This window comes from Pseudophryne corroboree, chromosome 6, assembly GCF_028390025.1.
Source record: "Pseudophryne corroboree isolate aPseCor3 chromosome 6, aPseCor3.hap2, whole genome shotgun sequence".
Lineage (NCBI taxonomy): Eukaryota > Metazoa > Chordata > Amphibia > Anura > Myobatrachidae > Pseudophryne > Pseudophryne corroboree.
The window spans coordinates 343114016-343131242 of NC_086449.1; the positions used below are offsets into that span (position 1 = coordinate 343114016).

Sequence of the window (17227 nt, forward strand, 5' to 3'; positions counted from 1 at the left end):
CAAGCAGCATCAGGCTGTCAACCAATGACAGTCTGATGCTGTACTGCGTCCCTGACCTATACTGGACACGCGCAGTATTGGTCTGGTGCATGCACAGATTACTACTAATTGGTACTTTGCGACATAAGAATCCCCTCCATCCACATCTGAATAAGGCCCAATATGTGAACAATATGGAGTAAGTCTAACAAGAATGAATTGTAAAAAGTTAACTTTAGAAACTCTATTTATTGCTCAGTTTAGAGACCTAAGACAAAGTGGACATTATTAATGTAAAAGCCAGTTACGATAATCACAATAATTACAGTACAGAGATATAGAAGTATATTTTATGGTTTAACATTTAACAGAAATAACGAATATACGCACTTGCAGGTGAAGTTAAGTACTGTATATTGTAAACACAATTTCACACATTTTATTTAGTCATGTACATTTAGAATTGGTCCTTTATTTACCTGTATATAATCATACATCAGTTTCATTGTAATTATAATTTAAAACAGAATTTAATGAAGATTTTCTATGTTGCTGTCATCCTAGACAGATATTAGTTTAGCGTTTTGTTTTACCATACTGTCCGTGTTTGAAAGCTCTCCATAGCATCTATTCTTTTTTTAGTGATATGCTGTATATTGTAATCCTTACTTCCGTTTAAGTTTAAATATTTTCTCTGTAAAAACACTGTGCTTTATAGTAAATAAAAATAAGTAACATTGCTAATTAGCTAGGCATAATAAAACGGTTATTGTCTGTGCTACTCAAAGCGGCTTATTTAATAACATGGTGCAATTTGCCAATCAATCTGTTTGTTTTCATATTCTGCTGCACAAGAAAAAATGAAGGTGGTGTTTGAGTGGTTGCAGCAGTTTTGAACAAATTGAAACGAGTTATTAAAATTGCTCAATGTGCCTTTGATTAGTTGTATGAAATTATTGTGCTTATATGACTGGGAGGCAGTTATAACGCTTAATATATCCCTGCAAATACCTTTGTTAGAGTTAGCCAAGTGTTGCACTGCAAAGGCACAGATGAGCCGTGAGGCTTATATTTCTGACAATTGGAAATCTGCAGATCAGATTTATTATTTTGCAAGAATTCAGAGTCCTGGTGAATGTGGATATGCAGAATGAGATCTTCTAATGGTTCTGGCTGCAAATACTGTAGCATCACAATAACAGCATGGGGTGGGCTCCGGAAGCTCCAGAACTGGCAGAGATGTGTGAGATCTCTTAACAGATATCTGGACTCAGAAAATTTAGACCATAATGGACATTTTCTTGTTTCACCTTTTAGGGCATGATATGTCCATGGGGGCATTTTACACACATACAAGTAGCAGACATATATATCTGTCTTAAACATTAACATAAATTCTAACAAGTTCGCAGAAGCTGTGAAGCCATGGCCACGGTCTACATGCTATAAGTATGTGGCGGATTCACTATTTATACTATCATCGGCAAAGTCCTGTACAATATACTGCACAGAAATGTTTAGTAATAAATGCACCAAATGTATGATGTGTCACGGAGTGTTTTACACCTCTTTCATTGCTATATTTCATTTAGAGAGGTGTTCAACTAAAGATGAATGGGAGATGACTAATCATAATGGGTTTTCTGCTACCAATTATTAGTAAGATTAGTATATTTGGTACACACACAACAACATATTAGGAAACAATAAACCACCTCCTGAAAGAATCTATTACTACAAAGTGTATAAAACATTTGCGCCTAATAAACTTCAGGGAATGTTGGACGGTGGCAATGAGAGATCAGCTGTGACAATGAGAAGAACAGTAATAAGGAGTGTTTGCTTTTGGGGTGATTTCAACGTAAACATTTTTTTTGGGGGGGATCTCAAAATCTACTTTTGCCTTTGTCCCCCTGCCAACTAATGTAAATATATTACACTGATTACTAAGCGCTGTCAAAATATAGATCTATAACATATCCCAGCGCCCTTCCCAAGTGTTAATTAAATATTCCACAAAAATGGGCATACATGATAGCTCCATCACTGGTACCAGATCATAGTGAGGTGACATTAGAGGGCAGGGCACAGTGGTATGTAAAAAGCAGCCCTGGATTAGATCATGGAGGATAGGGAACTATGGATATTATATGGTGGAACAAAAAATGTTTTATTATCACAATATTTAACATGCACTTGCACCAAAGTAGTTGAAGAGACCTGTACATTTTCATTACCTGTAATTGTAAAACTGTGTTTTGGTGTATTATGAGCCATTTAAGTGATGCCAAAGGCTAGTGTAGTGTGTTCTTACTCCTGAGTGAAATTTACCATACAAAGATAATGTCCAGGAAAATGGAGAGGACATTACATTACCTTGGAAATATAATGAGTAAAGAACCAAAACATAACTGCAATCCTACATAAATTAGATCTTCAGTGTCATCCAGGGGCATACAGATATGCAGAAATGGAAATAAGAACTCATCATGGAATACGATAAAAAGGCACATTCATTTATCAGCCAATTACCCCTCATCCAAGAGCTTTCATTAAATTCAAATGGCACATGTCATGCGTAACTGCTTATGCTCAGCAGACACTAATCTGTATATTCTGCATATGGCACCTACATACTGCAATACGTATGTATCACCAGAGACATCTCTGGGAAAAGAGACGTATGGTTATACAGTGTGAATGTGAAAGGTGACACAAGTAAAGAAGTGCAAGACACCAAGAGGTCCATGAACTGAAATCCGTCCTAAGCATTGACAGAATGCAATTGAGAGGCACAGAATGAGGATAAGAAATGTATTTTACTCTCCCCTTCATTCCTATTTTTGCTGCGTGTGTGGAGAGAAAAAGGAGATAGAAGACAAAATTAGACTTTAGAATATTCAATTCAGAACATGCTCCTTGTAATGTTAGTGTAACAGAAGACAAGGTGCATAGCACAACCATGTACTTTACTGTAACTTACACCCCTCTCACTGTGCACATGCCTCAGGGCACAGACATGCAGCTATACTGGCTGATGTTCATCTTTATAAGAAATATTATACAGGTTGAGTATGCCTTATCCAAAATGCTTGGGACCAGAGGTATTTTGGATATGGGATTTTTCCGTATTTTGGAATAATTGCATACCATAATGAGATACCATGGCGATGGGACCTAAATCTAAGCACAGAATGCATTTTTGTTACATATACACCTTATACACACAGCCAGAAGGCAATTTTAGCCAATATTTTTTATAACTTTGTGCATTAAACAAAGTGTATGTACATACACACAATTCATTTATGTTTCATATACACCTTATACGCACAGCCTGAAGGTCTTATAATACAATATGTTTAATAACTTTGTGTATTAAACAAAGTTTGTGTACATTGAGCCATCAGAAAACAAAGGTTTCACTATCTCACTCTCACTCAAAAAAGTCCGTATTTCGGAATATTCTGTATTTCGGAATATTTGGTTATGGGATACTCAACCTGTATTGCAATATAGTATATCACAAGACATCTGCGTTAATTACCATTACTAATACTTTATAAAGCCATTTCAAAAGTGTCATAAGGGTTTATATAAAATAAAGGGTATCTGGATGATAGACAGTGTCTAGTTAGACAGTCAATAGTAACATAGTATCTTAGGTTGAAAAAAGACAATTGTCCATCGAGTTCAACCTATTTGTCGTCTCCTATGCAGGATTATTTGGTCTAAAATTTTGGCTGATGCTGATGTCAGCCGTTACGTTTTATCCCTCTTTTTATAGTAACTATAGTGCGTGACTAAGGACCATAACCCTCCCTGGATATCCTTATCCATTAGGAATTTATCTAACCCTTTCTTAAAGGTGTTGACTGAGTCCGCCATTACAACTCCCTCAGGCAGGGAATTCCAAACACGTATTGTCCTTACCGTAAAAAAGCCTTTAAGCCGTATTGTGCAGAATCTCCTCTCCTCTAACCTGAGCGAGTGTCCACGAGTCCTCTGTGTTGATCTAACCAAAAACAGGTCCTGCGCAAGATCTGTGTATTGTCCCCTTATATATTTGTAGATGTTGATCATGTCCCCTCTTAGTCTCCTCTTTTCCAGTGTAAACATGCCTAGTCTTGCAAGCCTTTACTCGTATTCCAGCGTCTCCATGCCCTTAATTAGTTTGGTCGCCCGCATCTGAACCTTTTCTAGCTCCAGGATATCCTTTTTGTAGTATGGTGCCCAGAATTGTGCACAGTATTCAAGGTGTGGCCTTACTAGTGATTTATATAACGGGCGTATAACATCCTCGTCCCTTGCATCAATTCCTTGTTTTATGCATGCTAGTATCTTATTAGCCTTCTTTGCTGCAATCCTACTTTGGGTACTGCTGCTTAGTTTGCTATCTATGAGGACACCTAAGTCCTTTTCCAGTAAAGAATCTCCTAATTTTACCCCATTTAGTATGTAGGTGTTATTTTTGTTCTTGTTACCACAGTGCATTACCTTACACTTGTCTGTATTGGAGCGCATTCTCCATTTCGCTGCCCATGCTTCTAATTTAACTAAGTCGTTCTGAAGCGTTGTGTCACACCACTTAGCACTTCAGTCCAATTTGAAAAAGATCCATTAACCACAACGCGCTGCTCCCTATTATCTAACCAATTTTTGATCCTAGTGCATATTGTGCTTCCTAGCCCTATTTCTTGTAGCTTGTAGATAAGTCTCATGTGCGGTACAGTGTTGATAGCTTTGGCAAAGTCTAAAAAGATTACATCCACCTCTTTACCCTGATCGAGGTTTGCACTTACTGTTTCATAAAAGCCAAGTAAGTTGGTTTGACAGGATCTGTCCTTCACAAATCCATGTTGATTTCTTTTAATGACCTTATTGACTTCAAGGAACTTCTGAATACTCTCTCTTAGAATACCTTCCAATAATTTCCCCACTATAGATGTAAGACTAACTGGTCTATAATTACCTGGTTCAGCTTTACTTCCCTTTTTTGAATATAGGCACTACTTCCGCTATACGCCAGTCTTTGGGAACCATACCTGATATTACTGAATCCTTAAAGATCAAAAATAGCGGTTTTGCAAGTTCAGAGTAAAGCTCATTAGAACCCTTGGGTGAATTCCATCGGGACCTGCTGACTTATTAATCTTTAAATGTTTTAATTGGTCACATACTACCTCCTCGCTTAAATAAGTACCTATCAGTGGGATATTCTCATTATTGAGATTGTGTGTTGGACCCTGAATTGGGTCCTCTCTAGTAAATACTGTTGAAAAAAAAAAGAAGATTTTAAACCTACCGGTAAATCTATTTCTCCTAGTCCGTAGAGGATGCTGGGGACTCCGTAAGGACCATGGGGTATAGACGGGCTCCGCAGGAGATAGGGCACCTAAAAGAACTTTGACTATGGGTGTGCACTGGCTCCTCCCTCTATGCCCCTCCTCCAGACCTCAGTTAGAGAACTGTGCCCAGAGGAGATGGACACTACAAGGCAGGATTTAGAAATCCAAGGGCAAGATTCATACCAGCCCACACCAATCATACCATGTAACCTGGATCATACATAACCAGTTAACCGTATGAACAAAAAACAGCAACGGTCCAAGACCGATTCCAACTGTAACATAACCCTTATGTAATCAACAACTATATACAAGTCTTGCAGAGTTTCCGCACTGGGATGGGCGCCCAGCATCCTCTACGGACTAGGAGAAATAGATTTACCGGTAGGTTTAAAATCTTATTTTCTCTTACGTCCTAGAGGATGCTGGGGACTCCGTAAGGACCATGGGGTTTATACCAAAGCATCCAATCGGGCGGGAGAGTGCGTATGACTCTGCAGCACCGACTGAGCAAACGCTAGGTCCTCATCAGCCAGGGTATCAAACTTGTAGAATTTAGCAAAAGTGTTTGACCCCGACCAAGTCGCCGCTCGGCAAAGTTGTAATGCCGAGACGCCTCGGGCAGCCGCCCAAGAAGAGCCCACTTTCCTAGTGGAATGGGCCTTAACCGAATTTGGCACCGGCAATCCAGCCGTAGAGTGAGCCTGCTGAATCGTATTACAGATCCAGCGAGCAATAGTCTGCTTCGAAGCAGGTGCGCCAATCTTATTGGTCGCATACAGGACAAACAGGGCCTCTGTTTTCCTAATTCTAGCCGTCCTGGCTACATAAATCTTTAAGGCCCTGACTACGTCTAGAGATCTGGAATCCTCCAGGTCACTTGTAGCCACAGGCACCACAATAGGTTGATTCACATGGAATGAAGAAACCACCTTAGGCAAAAATTGCGGACGTGTCCTCAATTCAGCTCGATCCACATGAAAAATCAAGTAGGGGCTTTTGTGTGACAAAGCCGCCAATTCTGATACTCGCCTTGCCGATGCCAAGGCCAACAACATGACCACCTTCCAAGTAAGAAATTTCAACTCAACCTTGTTAAGCGGTTCAAACCAGTGTGATTTTACGAACTGCAACACCACGTTGAGGTCCCATGGAGCCACTGGAGGCACAAAAGGGGGCTGGATGTGCAGCACTCCCTTTACAAGCGTCTGGACTTCTGGAAGAGAAGCCAATTCCTTCTGAAAGAAAATCGAGAGGGCCGAAATCTGAACCTTAACAGAGCCTAATTTCAGGCCCATATCCACTCCTATCTGTAGGAAGTGGAGAAAACGACCCAGATGAAAATCTTCCGTAGGTGCATTCTTGGTCTCACACCAAGACACATACTTTCGCCAGATACGGTGATAATGTTTTACCGTCACCTCCTTCCTAGCCTTTATTAAAGTAGGGATGACCTCTTCCGGAATCCCCATTTTTGCTAGGATTCGGCGTTCAACCTCCATGCCGTCAAACGTAACCGCGGTAAGTCTTGAAATACACAGGGCCCCTGTTGCAACAGTTCTTCCCTCAGCGGAAAAGGCCAGGGATCTCCCGTGAGTATCTCTTGTAGATCTGAGTACCAGGCCCTTCGAGGCCAGTCTGGGACAACAAGTATCGTCTGTACTCTTCTTCGTCTTATGATCATCAACACTTTTGTGATGAGAGGAAGAGGAGGAAACACGTAGACCAACTTGAACACCCACGGTGTTATCAGAGCGTCTACTGCTACTGCCTGAGGGTCCCGAGACCTGGCACAATACCTCTGAAGTTTTTTGTTGAGGCGTGACGCCATCATGTCTATTTGAGGAGTTCCCCAAAGACGTATTATGTCTGCAAAGACTTCTTGATGAAGTCCCTACTCTCCTGGATGGAGATCGTGTCTGCTGAGGAAGTCTGCTTCCCAGTTGTCCACTCCTGGAATGAAGACAGCCGACAGAGCGCTCACGTGATTTTCCGCCCAGCGAAGAATCCTGGTGGCTTCCGCCATCGCGACTCTGCTTCTTGTCCCGCCTTGGCGGTTCACATGAGCCACTGCTGTGACATTGTCTGACTGAATCAGAACCGGTAGGTTTAGAAGACTCTCCGCTTGCCGAAGGCCGTTGTATATGGCCCTGAGTTCCAACACATTGATGTGTAGACATGACTCCTGGTCTGACCAAAGTCCCTGAAAATTTCTTCCTTGTGTGACTGCTCCCCATCCTCGGAGGCTTGCGTCCGTGGTAACCAGGATCCAATCCTGAATTCCGAATCTGCGACCCTCCAGTAGGTGAGCACTTTGCAACCACCACAGGAGAGACACCCTGGCCCCTGGGGACAGAGTTATTTTTCGATGTAAGTGTAGATGGGACCCGGACCACTTGTCCAGAAGGTCCCATTGAAAAGTCCTTGCATGGAACCTTCCGAATGGAATGGCCTCGTAGGCCGCCACCATCTTTCCCAGAACTCGAGTGCACTGGTGAACAGACACCCTTTTCGGTTTCAACAGGTCTCTGACCATGTTCTGGATGTCCTGGGCTTTCTCCATTGGAAGGAAGACCTTCATTTGTTCCGTATCCAGTATCATACCTAGGAACGGTAATCGAGTTGTCGGAATCAACTGTGACTTCGGTAGATTTAGAATCCAACCGTGTTGCTGGAGCACTCTCAGAGAGAGCGCCACACTGCTCAGCAATTTCTCCCTTGATCTCGCTTTTATCAGGAAATCGTCCAAGTATGGGATAATTGTGACTCCATGCTTGCGCAGGACCACCATCATTTCCGCCATTATCTTGGTGAAAATCCTCGGGGCCGTGGAAGTCCAAACGGCAACGTCTGAAATTGGTAATGACAATCCTGTACAGCGAATCTCAGGAATTCTTGATGGGGGGGATATATGGGGACATGAAAGGTACGCATCCTTTATGTCCAGAGACACCATAAACTCCCCCTCCTCCATATTGGCTATTATCGCTCTGAGCGATTCCATTTTGAATTTGAATCTTTTTATGTACAGGTTTAGGGATTTCAGATTCAAGATAGGTCTGACCGAACCGTCCAGTTTCGGGACCACAAAGAGGGTTGAGTAATAACCTCTTCCCTGCTGGTTCATGGGAACCCTGATTATCACTTGCTGTATACACAGCGTTTGAATTGCAGCTAACACTACATCCCGTTCCGACGTGGAAACTGGTAAGGCCGACTTGAAAAATCGGCGCGGAGGCACCTCTTCGAATTCCAGTTTGTAACCCTGGGAAACTATTTCTAACACCCAGGGATTCAGGTCTGAGCTGACCCAGACCTGGCTGAAAAGTCGAAGACGTGCGCCCACCCTCAGGGGAGTCCCGGCGTCATGCTGTGGGTTTTGGAGTAGCCGGGGAGGACTTTTGTTCCTGGGCGCCTGCCGAAGCAGCTGCTCTTTTGCCTCTGCCCTTACCTCTGGCAAGGAAGGAGGATCCCCGACCTCTTCTGGACTTGTGCGACCGAAAGGACTGCATCTGGTAGGGTGGCATTTTCTTTTGCTGTTGGGGAATATATGGTAAATTTTTTTATTTACCTGCTGTAGCTGTGGAAACCAGGTCCGTCAGCCCATCCCCAAACAATACATCACCCTTATAGGGTAGTACTTCCATATGCTTTTTGGAATCCGCATCACCCGTCCATTGGCGAGCCCATAAGGTTCGTCTCGCTGAGATCGACATGGCATTGGCCCTAGAAGCCAGCAATCCAATGTCTCTTTGAGCATCCCTCATAAATAAGACTGCATCTTTTATATGGGCTATAGTTAAGTATATAGTATCCTCATCCATACTATCAAAATTATCTGTCAGCTCATCTGTCCAAGCTGCAACTGCGCTACACACCCATGCCGACGCAATCGTCCGTCGTAGTACAGCACCCGTATGAGAATAAATACCCTTTAAGGTAGTTTCTTGCCTGCGATCTGCAGGGTCCTTAAGGGCAGCTGTGTCAGGAGACGGTAGCGCCACCTTCTTGGACAAGCGCGTCAGGGCCTTGTCCACAGTGGGAGGTGATTCCCAACTCTTCCTGTCCTGTTTAGGGAAGGGGTATGCCATATAAATTCTTTTGGGGATCTGCGGCCTCTTCTCCGGAGTCTCCCAAGCTTTTATAAAGAATTCATTTAATTCATGAGATGTGGGAAAATTTATAATCTGTTTCTTTTCCTTAAACATGTGTACCCTTGTGTCGGGGACCGAGGGTTCATCTACAATATGCAAGACATCCCTAATTGCCACAATCATACACTGAATGGTTTTAGCCACCCTAGCGTGCAATTTTACTTTGTCATAATCGACACTGGAATCAGAGTCCGTGTCGGTAGTAGTGTCTTGTGTTAAGGGACGTTTTTGACAACCCGACGGGCCCTGTGAATCGGTCCAATCCGAGGATTGACCCCCTGATGTTCCCCTTAATTCAGCCTTATCAAGCCTCTCATGTAAAGATATCACACTTGCATTTAACCTATGCTGCTCATCCAATCCGGAGTCGGCACCAGCGACGGGGACACACCACTCATTTGCTCCACCTCCTCCTTGGAGAAGCCTTCCGCTTCAGACATGTCGACACACACTTACCGACACCCCCCACACACAGGGAGTTACCTATAAGGGGACAAAACCCCAACCAGGCCCTTAGGGGAGACAGAGAGAGAGAATGCCAGCACACACCCAGCGCCCAAACACTGGAATATATGACCAGATAGCGCTTTTATATATTTATAATGTTAATCTCCACTCACTGCGTCGCCAATGTGCCCCCCTCCTTTTTTTTCCAGCCTGTGAAGCTCAGCAGGGGAGAGAACAGGGAGCCAGCATTTTCTCATGCAGCCTCTGTGGAGAAGATGGCGCTGGTTAGTGCCGAGGATCAAGCCCCGCCCACCCGACGGCGGGCTTCGGTCCCCTCATGATATTGTAAGAAAATGGCGGGGGTCCGTGGATTTACTGTCCCACAGCCTAATCCAACATATTTATGCCCAAATTGAGGTTTAATGTTGCCCAGGGCGCCCCCCCCTGCGCTCTGCACCCTACAGTGCCTCTTGTGTGTGTGTAACTGGGAGCAATGGCGCGCAGCTTACCGCCGCGCGCTTACCTCATGAAGATCTGATGTCTTCTGCCGCCTGAAGTCTTTTCCTCAATACTCACCCGGCTTCTATCTTCGGCATCTGTGAGGAGGACGGCGGCGCGGCTCCGGGACGAACCCCAGGTGAGGCCTGTGTTCCGACTCCCTCTGGAGCTAATGGTGTCCAGTAGCCTAGAAGCAGTGCCCAACCTTACAAGCCAGCTCTGCTTCTCTCTCCTCAGTCCCACGATGCAGGGAGCCTGTTGCCAACAGGACTCCCTGAAAATAAAAAACCTAACAAAATTCTTTAACAAAGCAAACTCTTGAGAGCTCACTGCTTTGTACCCTTTCTCCTCTGGGCACAGAATCTAACTGAGGTCTGGAGGAGGGGCATAGAGGGAGGAGCCAGTGCACACCCATAGTCAAAGTTCTTTTAGGTGCCCTATCTCCTGCGGAGCCCGTCTATACCCCATGGTCCTTACGGAGTCCCCAGCATCCTCTAGGACGTAAGAGAAGCCTCATTTAGTGTGTCCGCTATGACATTATCATTTTTGCTTAAGACTCCCAACTTGTCTTTTAAAGGGCCTATACTCTCCTTCTTTAATCTCTTGCTATTAATGTATTTAAAGATTTTTGGGGGATTCGCTTTGCTTTCCTTTGCTACTAGTTTTTCAGTTTCTACTTTAGCCGCTCTTATTTCCTTTTTGCATATTTTGTTACAGTCCTTATAGTGCTGAAATGACTCTGCTTCCCCATCAGATTTGTATTTTTTAAATGCTCGCCTTTTCTTGCCCATAAGTTCCTTTATCTTTTTGTTAAGCCACATCGGTTTATGATTATTATTCCTTTTTTTACTGCTCGTAGGAATAAATTTGAGAGTATTTATAGCTAGCAGGGATTTTAGTACATCACATTTCTCCGTAGTATTTTTTCCTAGAAACAAGCCTTCCCATTCAATATCCCTGAAATATACCCTCATCATTTCAAAGTTGGCTTTGCTAAAGTTTAGAGTCCTAGTAGAGCCAGTATAGGATTGTTTATGAAAACTAATACTGAATGTGACCATATTGTGGTCACTGTTTCCTATGGGTTTCTCCTACTATAATACCTGATACCAAATCCCCATTGTTTGTTAATACCAGGTCTAAGATTGCATAGTACCTGGTAGATTCCTCAATTAGTTAGACTAAGTAGTTAGCATTTAGTGTGTTTAAAAACATATTGCCCCTAGCAGTGTCACATGAATCGTTTTTCCAGTTTATCTCTGGATAGTTAAAATCTCCCATCACTACTACGTCACCCACTCCTGCTGCTCTTTCAGTTTGCTTCAGTAACAATTCCTCGTCAGATACATTAATATCAGGCGGCCTATAGCATACACACAATACCAACTTTTTAATTCCTTTATCCCCGCATGCAATTTCTACCCATAACGTCTCGACAGTGTCTACAGTCCCCTCCTGAATATCTTCCCGTATATCAGGTTTTAAAAATGGTTTTACGTAAGGACACACCCCTCCACCATTTTTATTTAGTCTGTCTCTCCTAAACAGCGTATAGCCCTCTAGATTGACTGTCCAATCATGAGATTCGTCCCACCAAGTTTCAGTAAAATAGATATACACCATATGTTAGACAGACATTAGGTCAACAGGGTCAAAAGGTCAACATGAAAAAGGTAGACGGTCAAAAGGTATATATGAAAATGGTTGACATAAAAAAAGGTAGACACAGGTTTTTTTATCAATTCTACATGTATTTGGACTTTTTCATACCTTCTCATGTCGGGATAGAGTTGGTTATAAACCTTGTGGTGAGCGCAGAGAGCCCGAAGCGTGGCGAGCGAAGCGAGCCCCGTGAGGGGATGCCTTTCTACAATTGGGGGTCCCAGATGATAAAACTATCCACACAAACCCCAAAAATCCAAAAAAGGTTGTCTACGTTTTTTATGTCGACCATTCTCATGTCGATCTTTTGACCGTCTACTTTTTCATGTCTGCCTTTTGACTGTGTCGACCTTTTGACTGTCTAACATGTGGTGTCTATCTATTGACTGTCTAACTAGGCACTGTCTATCTGTTATACCACACCCAAAATAAAGGAAGACAAGTAAATGTATGCTAGTTTGTCAGAGAACAGATGATTAGACTGGTTATTAAACATTACAACAACAAAAAAGAAACATATATAGTCATTTGTATCTGTAAATGTAGTCCACATGGTACAGTAGGTAGTCATTATGTCGATAATCACAATGTTGACATGGATGTTATGTCGACATTTACAATGTCATCATGAACATATGGACAGTCAATGTCAACATTACAAATTTAGGGTTAGGTTGCAGTTAGGACTATGACAAATGTTATGTCAGCATTCTGAATGTCAACATTTTGTACCAGACCTATTGCACATAAGGATTCATCCATTATTATATTGGTTGTTTATAGTATTTTATTAGACAGAGGCTTAAGTTTATTCAGCAAGCAGTAGAATTGTAAATAGGTGGTTACTGAGAATATGTCTACATAAAAAAAACATGACACCCCTCCAGGGGCGTAACCAGAACTTTGTGGACCCCATAGCAGCATTTTGAAGGGTCCCCTCTCCATTGTCACTAGAGATACACCTCCCTCTGCAGTGGTTTATTGTTCATTTTATGCCCTATAATATTGCCTTAGTTCATTTGATGTAACATACAGTAACAGTGGCATATTCAATTTTATACCCAATTGTAGTGCCCTATTTAATTTTAGGCCCCATTGTAATGCCCTATTTGATTTTATGCCCCACAGTAGTGACCTAACTCATTGCATGCCCCATGGAAGTGCACTAGTCCACATTATACCACTCTGTGCCACCAGTTCATATAATGCCATATCGAACTAACCCCCCCCCCCAGCTTCACAAAGGCTGTAATCAAGTAAAAACGGGCAGCAGTTGATTTACCCGACGGACACTATACCGAGGGTCATAATCTCGACACCCACTGACCGACATTCATTATGCTGACATGTTCAAAATGCCAACATAGTCAGAATACCAACATTTGAAATGCTGACATGCGTTTTTTTAAGGCATTTTTGGTCAAAAACAGACTTGTTCATACTTTACCATCCCAGTGGACCTGGAGGGGGAATATAATAGTCTGCCGAGTATAGTGAGGCACCGTGCCCGAAGCATGGTGAGCGCACGCGGTACACTTAGACGGTGCCCGTGTCGACATTGACACCCCAACCCCCCAAAAAACGCATGTTTGCATTTTTACATGTCGGTATTCTATGTTGGCATTTTGAACATGTCGGCATAACGAATGTCGGTATTTTGACTGTAGGCCAATGGCTGTTAGGATTATGACTGTCGGTAAATCATATTGAACCCATAGAAACCTACTATTAGACTGTGCTGGCTAGGCTTACTGATTGGCTCAGGTGTATCTGTGAGCATGAAATAGAATTGTGGGAGATGGATTTTATGAGTGTGGACATTTACTGAGAGGAAGGGACAGATTGCTAATGACGAGCACCCTTTTTCATGCCCAGACAATTGGCCGGACCCAATTTCTTAGCAAGCAATTTCAAAAACTTGGTAGACAACTATATGAGCTGGGTCCAGGCCCTCCTCAGCCTCTGGGCCACATAGCAATGGCATCCCTTGCACACACTATAGTTACGCCCATGGACATCTCTCTTCTAAACTGAAAACAATCAAAAGCTAGAATCTATCATGGTTACCAACTGTTAACTGGAGGTCATGAAGAATGAAATGAGATAAAGACAAGAAGTTTGGCAGGCAACAATATTTTTTGTACTGCCATTGGTGTAAGTCTGTTATTAGGGGATCCCAGCAAACACCTACCTCAAATAAATTCAAGCCCTCAGCTTCACTTTGGTTGTATGGTCTAATTATTCCATCTTCATGAATGTGACGAGGGGCGCGAAGTGGACACACTTCCTCTATAGACTCTGCTACTCTGAGGAATAAGAAGAAAACAAGCCTGTGAGAACGGAAGATGAGGCAAGTCTGTGCAACCTGAAAATATTTTAATAGTGAATATTTTGCCTATCGGAATAAAGACTATCCTAAAACAGGGATTGTTCTTTTAGTGGAGCATGTTTCTTTGCTTCCAGAACAATATTTTACGATATGAATTGGTGTATGCAGGTATACAAATGTAGATTGAAAGACTGACACTAAATTTCCCACTAATTATCTCCTGGACCCTCAAAATATTGTAGTTTAGTAATGATGAGTCAATGTACGTCACTAATGTCTGAGTGCATTTGTTTATTTTGGTTATGCACATTGGGGGAGCGGGGGGGGGGGGGAGAGATTTAATCAACTTGTATGTATGATGTGGGCTGCGCTCTAATCAACAAATATATTAGAGTCACCTTCGCTGACTTCTGTTCAAACTTCCCAAAGTCTCCAGCAGAAACACACTGTAAAAGTTCTGCTTTTGTTCACATTCATTGAGTGAGACTGGGCTGACTGATTAGTTCTCAGAATGTTGAACCTCTTGGCTACATAAATCACCCCCCAAAACAGATAAGATGTTCTGGAATGTTTCCCCATGTGTCAAACGCTGACAAAATACACTGAAACTTAAAAAGTACTTTTAATATAACATTTTATACAGCTCAGTACAGTTAAATCTGTATTCATACATTTCATACAATTGTCAAACTAAAAAAGGAGCCTGCTAATAAAAGCTCACAATCTAAAGGGAAAAAGTGCACATGACCGTAAAGAACACTCATGGAGGCCAGGCTGGCTGAAAGTTAGTTGAGAGAAATAACAGGTAATAATGACAGAAATGTGAGGAATATTATCTTTTAATACGTGTGTTTTCATCAAGCACATAAAAGTTGGATAAGAGTCATAAGACATTCAAGAAACAAGGTAGAGAGTCCCAAAGAAAAGATCCAGCTGTAGAGATGTCCAGCTGACTAGTGAAGAGAGATAATAAGAGGCAATAAGCAACAGGACCTGGGGAGACAGCTTGTAAACTGGGAAAAGACTTGGGGTTGACCAAGTATTTACAGTAGGTGGGGCAAGAATGTTGATGGATTTGCACTGCACAGATAGCATTGATAGCACTGTATCCGGAGTGGTAAAGGAAGCCAGTTCAAGCACAGAGGCAGCGCGGTGATGGAAAGACATATGTAAGAGAGGTAGTAGCATTCAGAATGGGAAAAGCCAAACCGTAGAAAGCAGTGTGTCAAGATGAAAAAAACAAAAAGGGATGTGAGGGAATTGGGTGCAATAGTGGAATGTATGACATTAAAAAAGAATCCAGGACTTTAGATGGAACGAATAGTCCTAATTCAGTTTGGAAGAAGGTAGATAAAATAAATCCTATCAGAAAATCGGATAAAACTTTATGAAATTTAGAAACAGATATCTATCTATTTAACCTAGTTGTATGGCTATCCAAGCAATAATGAAATAAAGAAAATATACATATAATATTATATAATAGAAATCCTAAAACCAAAATTGGGGCATGGCTGACATAGATATAGAACTGTTATTATTAACAGTATACAAAAAACCCTAAAGTATTACCTGTGCAAAAACTCATAAAATGACAGTATCTAAGAGATGTATGAAAGCCAGATTTACATGTGGCTGTAAGTTTTTAGCATGTTTGTATAATATTTATATTGAGACTTCAGTTTATTTCCAGGACTATGGGAGAAATAGCAATTTCAAATTCCAGAGCACCTGTTGCAGTCAAAGCAAGTAAGTTTTAAGGAGAATGGAATAAATTAACTCTTACTGAGCCAGCTGAAAAGTGCAGGCATTGGCAAGTTGGATCTGCCAGCTCTTAGTAGGGCACTTTTATGGTCTTTCTCCAGTAAGAGAAAGCAAAATGGGGAAATAACAAGTATTCCTATTCAGGCACTACACAGGGGTGCGTTCTCCCAGCACCTATTTACAAGTGGTGATAGTCGGTTCACAAATTAAGACTACTACAAAATACACATGTAGCAGCGCTTTTGTGGAAAGAAAAAGTATCAGCAGATGGAATTAATTAAAAACACCTATATTTAATATATAAAATCATACATAAGATTAGCAAACAATTGCAAAAACTAAAAGAATATATAAAAAAAAACTCACATTTTTATATATTCTTTTAGTACTTGAACAAAAAAACAACAGACACCTGCAATAAAGCGCTACACTGCATAGTGAGGTCTCATCTATATCACGTAAAATGGAGTGCTATTGACAATGATTGGATTATTAGCCATGGACAAGTGGCTGCCGAATGGCTAAAGATTAAGCCAGCACGCTTTGGACTCAAAACTAACGGAAGGTGCATATACCATACTTTATTGAAATTATACTGGTACACCAGATAGAACCATCTAGTGTATGGAAAACATCCCATTCATACACCTATTGGAGTGACTGACAACAGGAAGTGTTATGTTTGATTATTGCCACCAGTGGATCTACTAGGGCAGTCATGAATATATGCCAGCTGTCCACCCACTAGGATGTCATATCTATCTGTGGTCCTTCATTGGAAATGTGTGTGGATTTTAATCATTCTTTTCAAACAGAAGTAATTTATTATCTATCCATGGATCGGACTGTATTGAATATTTCAATGATTCATATGGCATTTTAGATATGTTTCTACTTATGAGAATTTATGCCAATAATTACTTAGATATAATACATTTGTTTGAGTTATACTATACGAGTTGGATTTTAAATTATTGGTTCAAGTGTGAGAAAAAGGCGCTATCATTCCTTTTCTAGCAAAACAGAAACAGCCAAGATGAGTGAGT

The 17227-nt window shown here is 41.7% G+C and overlaps 1 protein-coding gene across 3 annotated transcripts in view; it reads right to left on the bottom strand.

Moving 5' to 3' along the window:
• VPS13C (vacuolar protein sorting 13 homolog C) overlaps positions 1-17227 on the bottom strand; it is a 950377-nt gene that overhangs the window by 63681 nt on the left and 869469 nt on the right. For 2 of the 3 annotated variants that reach the window (XM_063926503.1, XM_063926502.1), the window contains one exon: positions 14280-14394. In XM_063926503.1, coding sequence (XP_063782573.1) covers positions 14280-14394 — 115 coding nt within the window. Of the gene's footprint in view, positions 1-221; positions 2826-14279; positions 14395-17227 lie in introns of those variants that run through there. The other variant, XM_063926504.1, reaches the window with a different exon arrangement.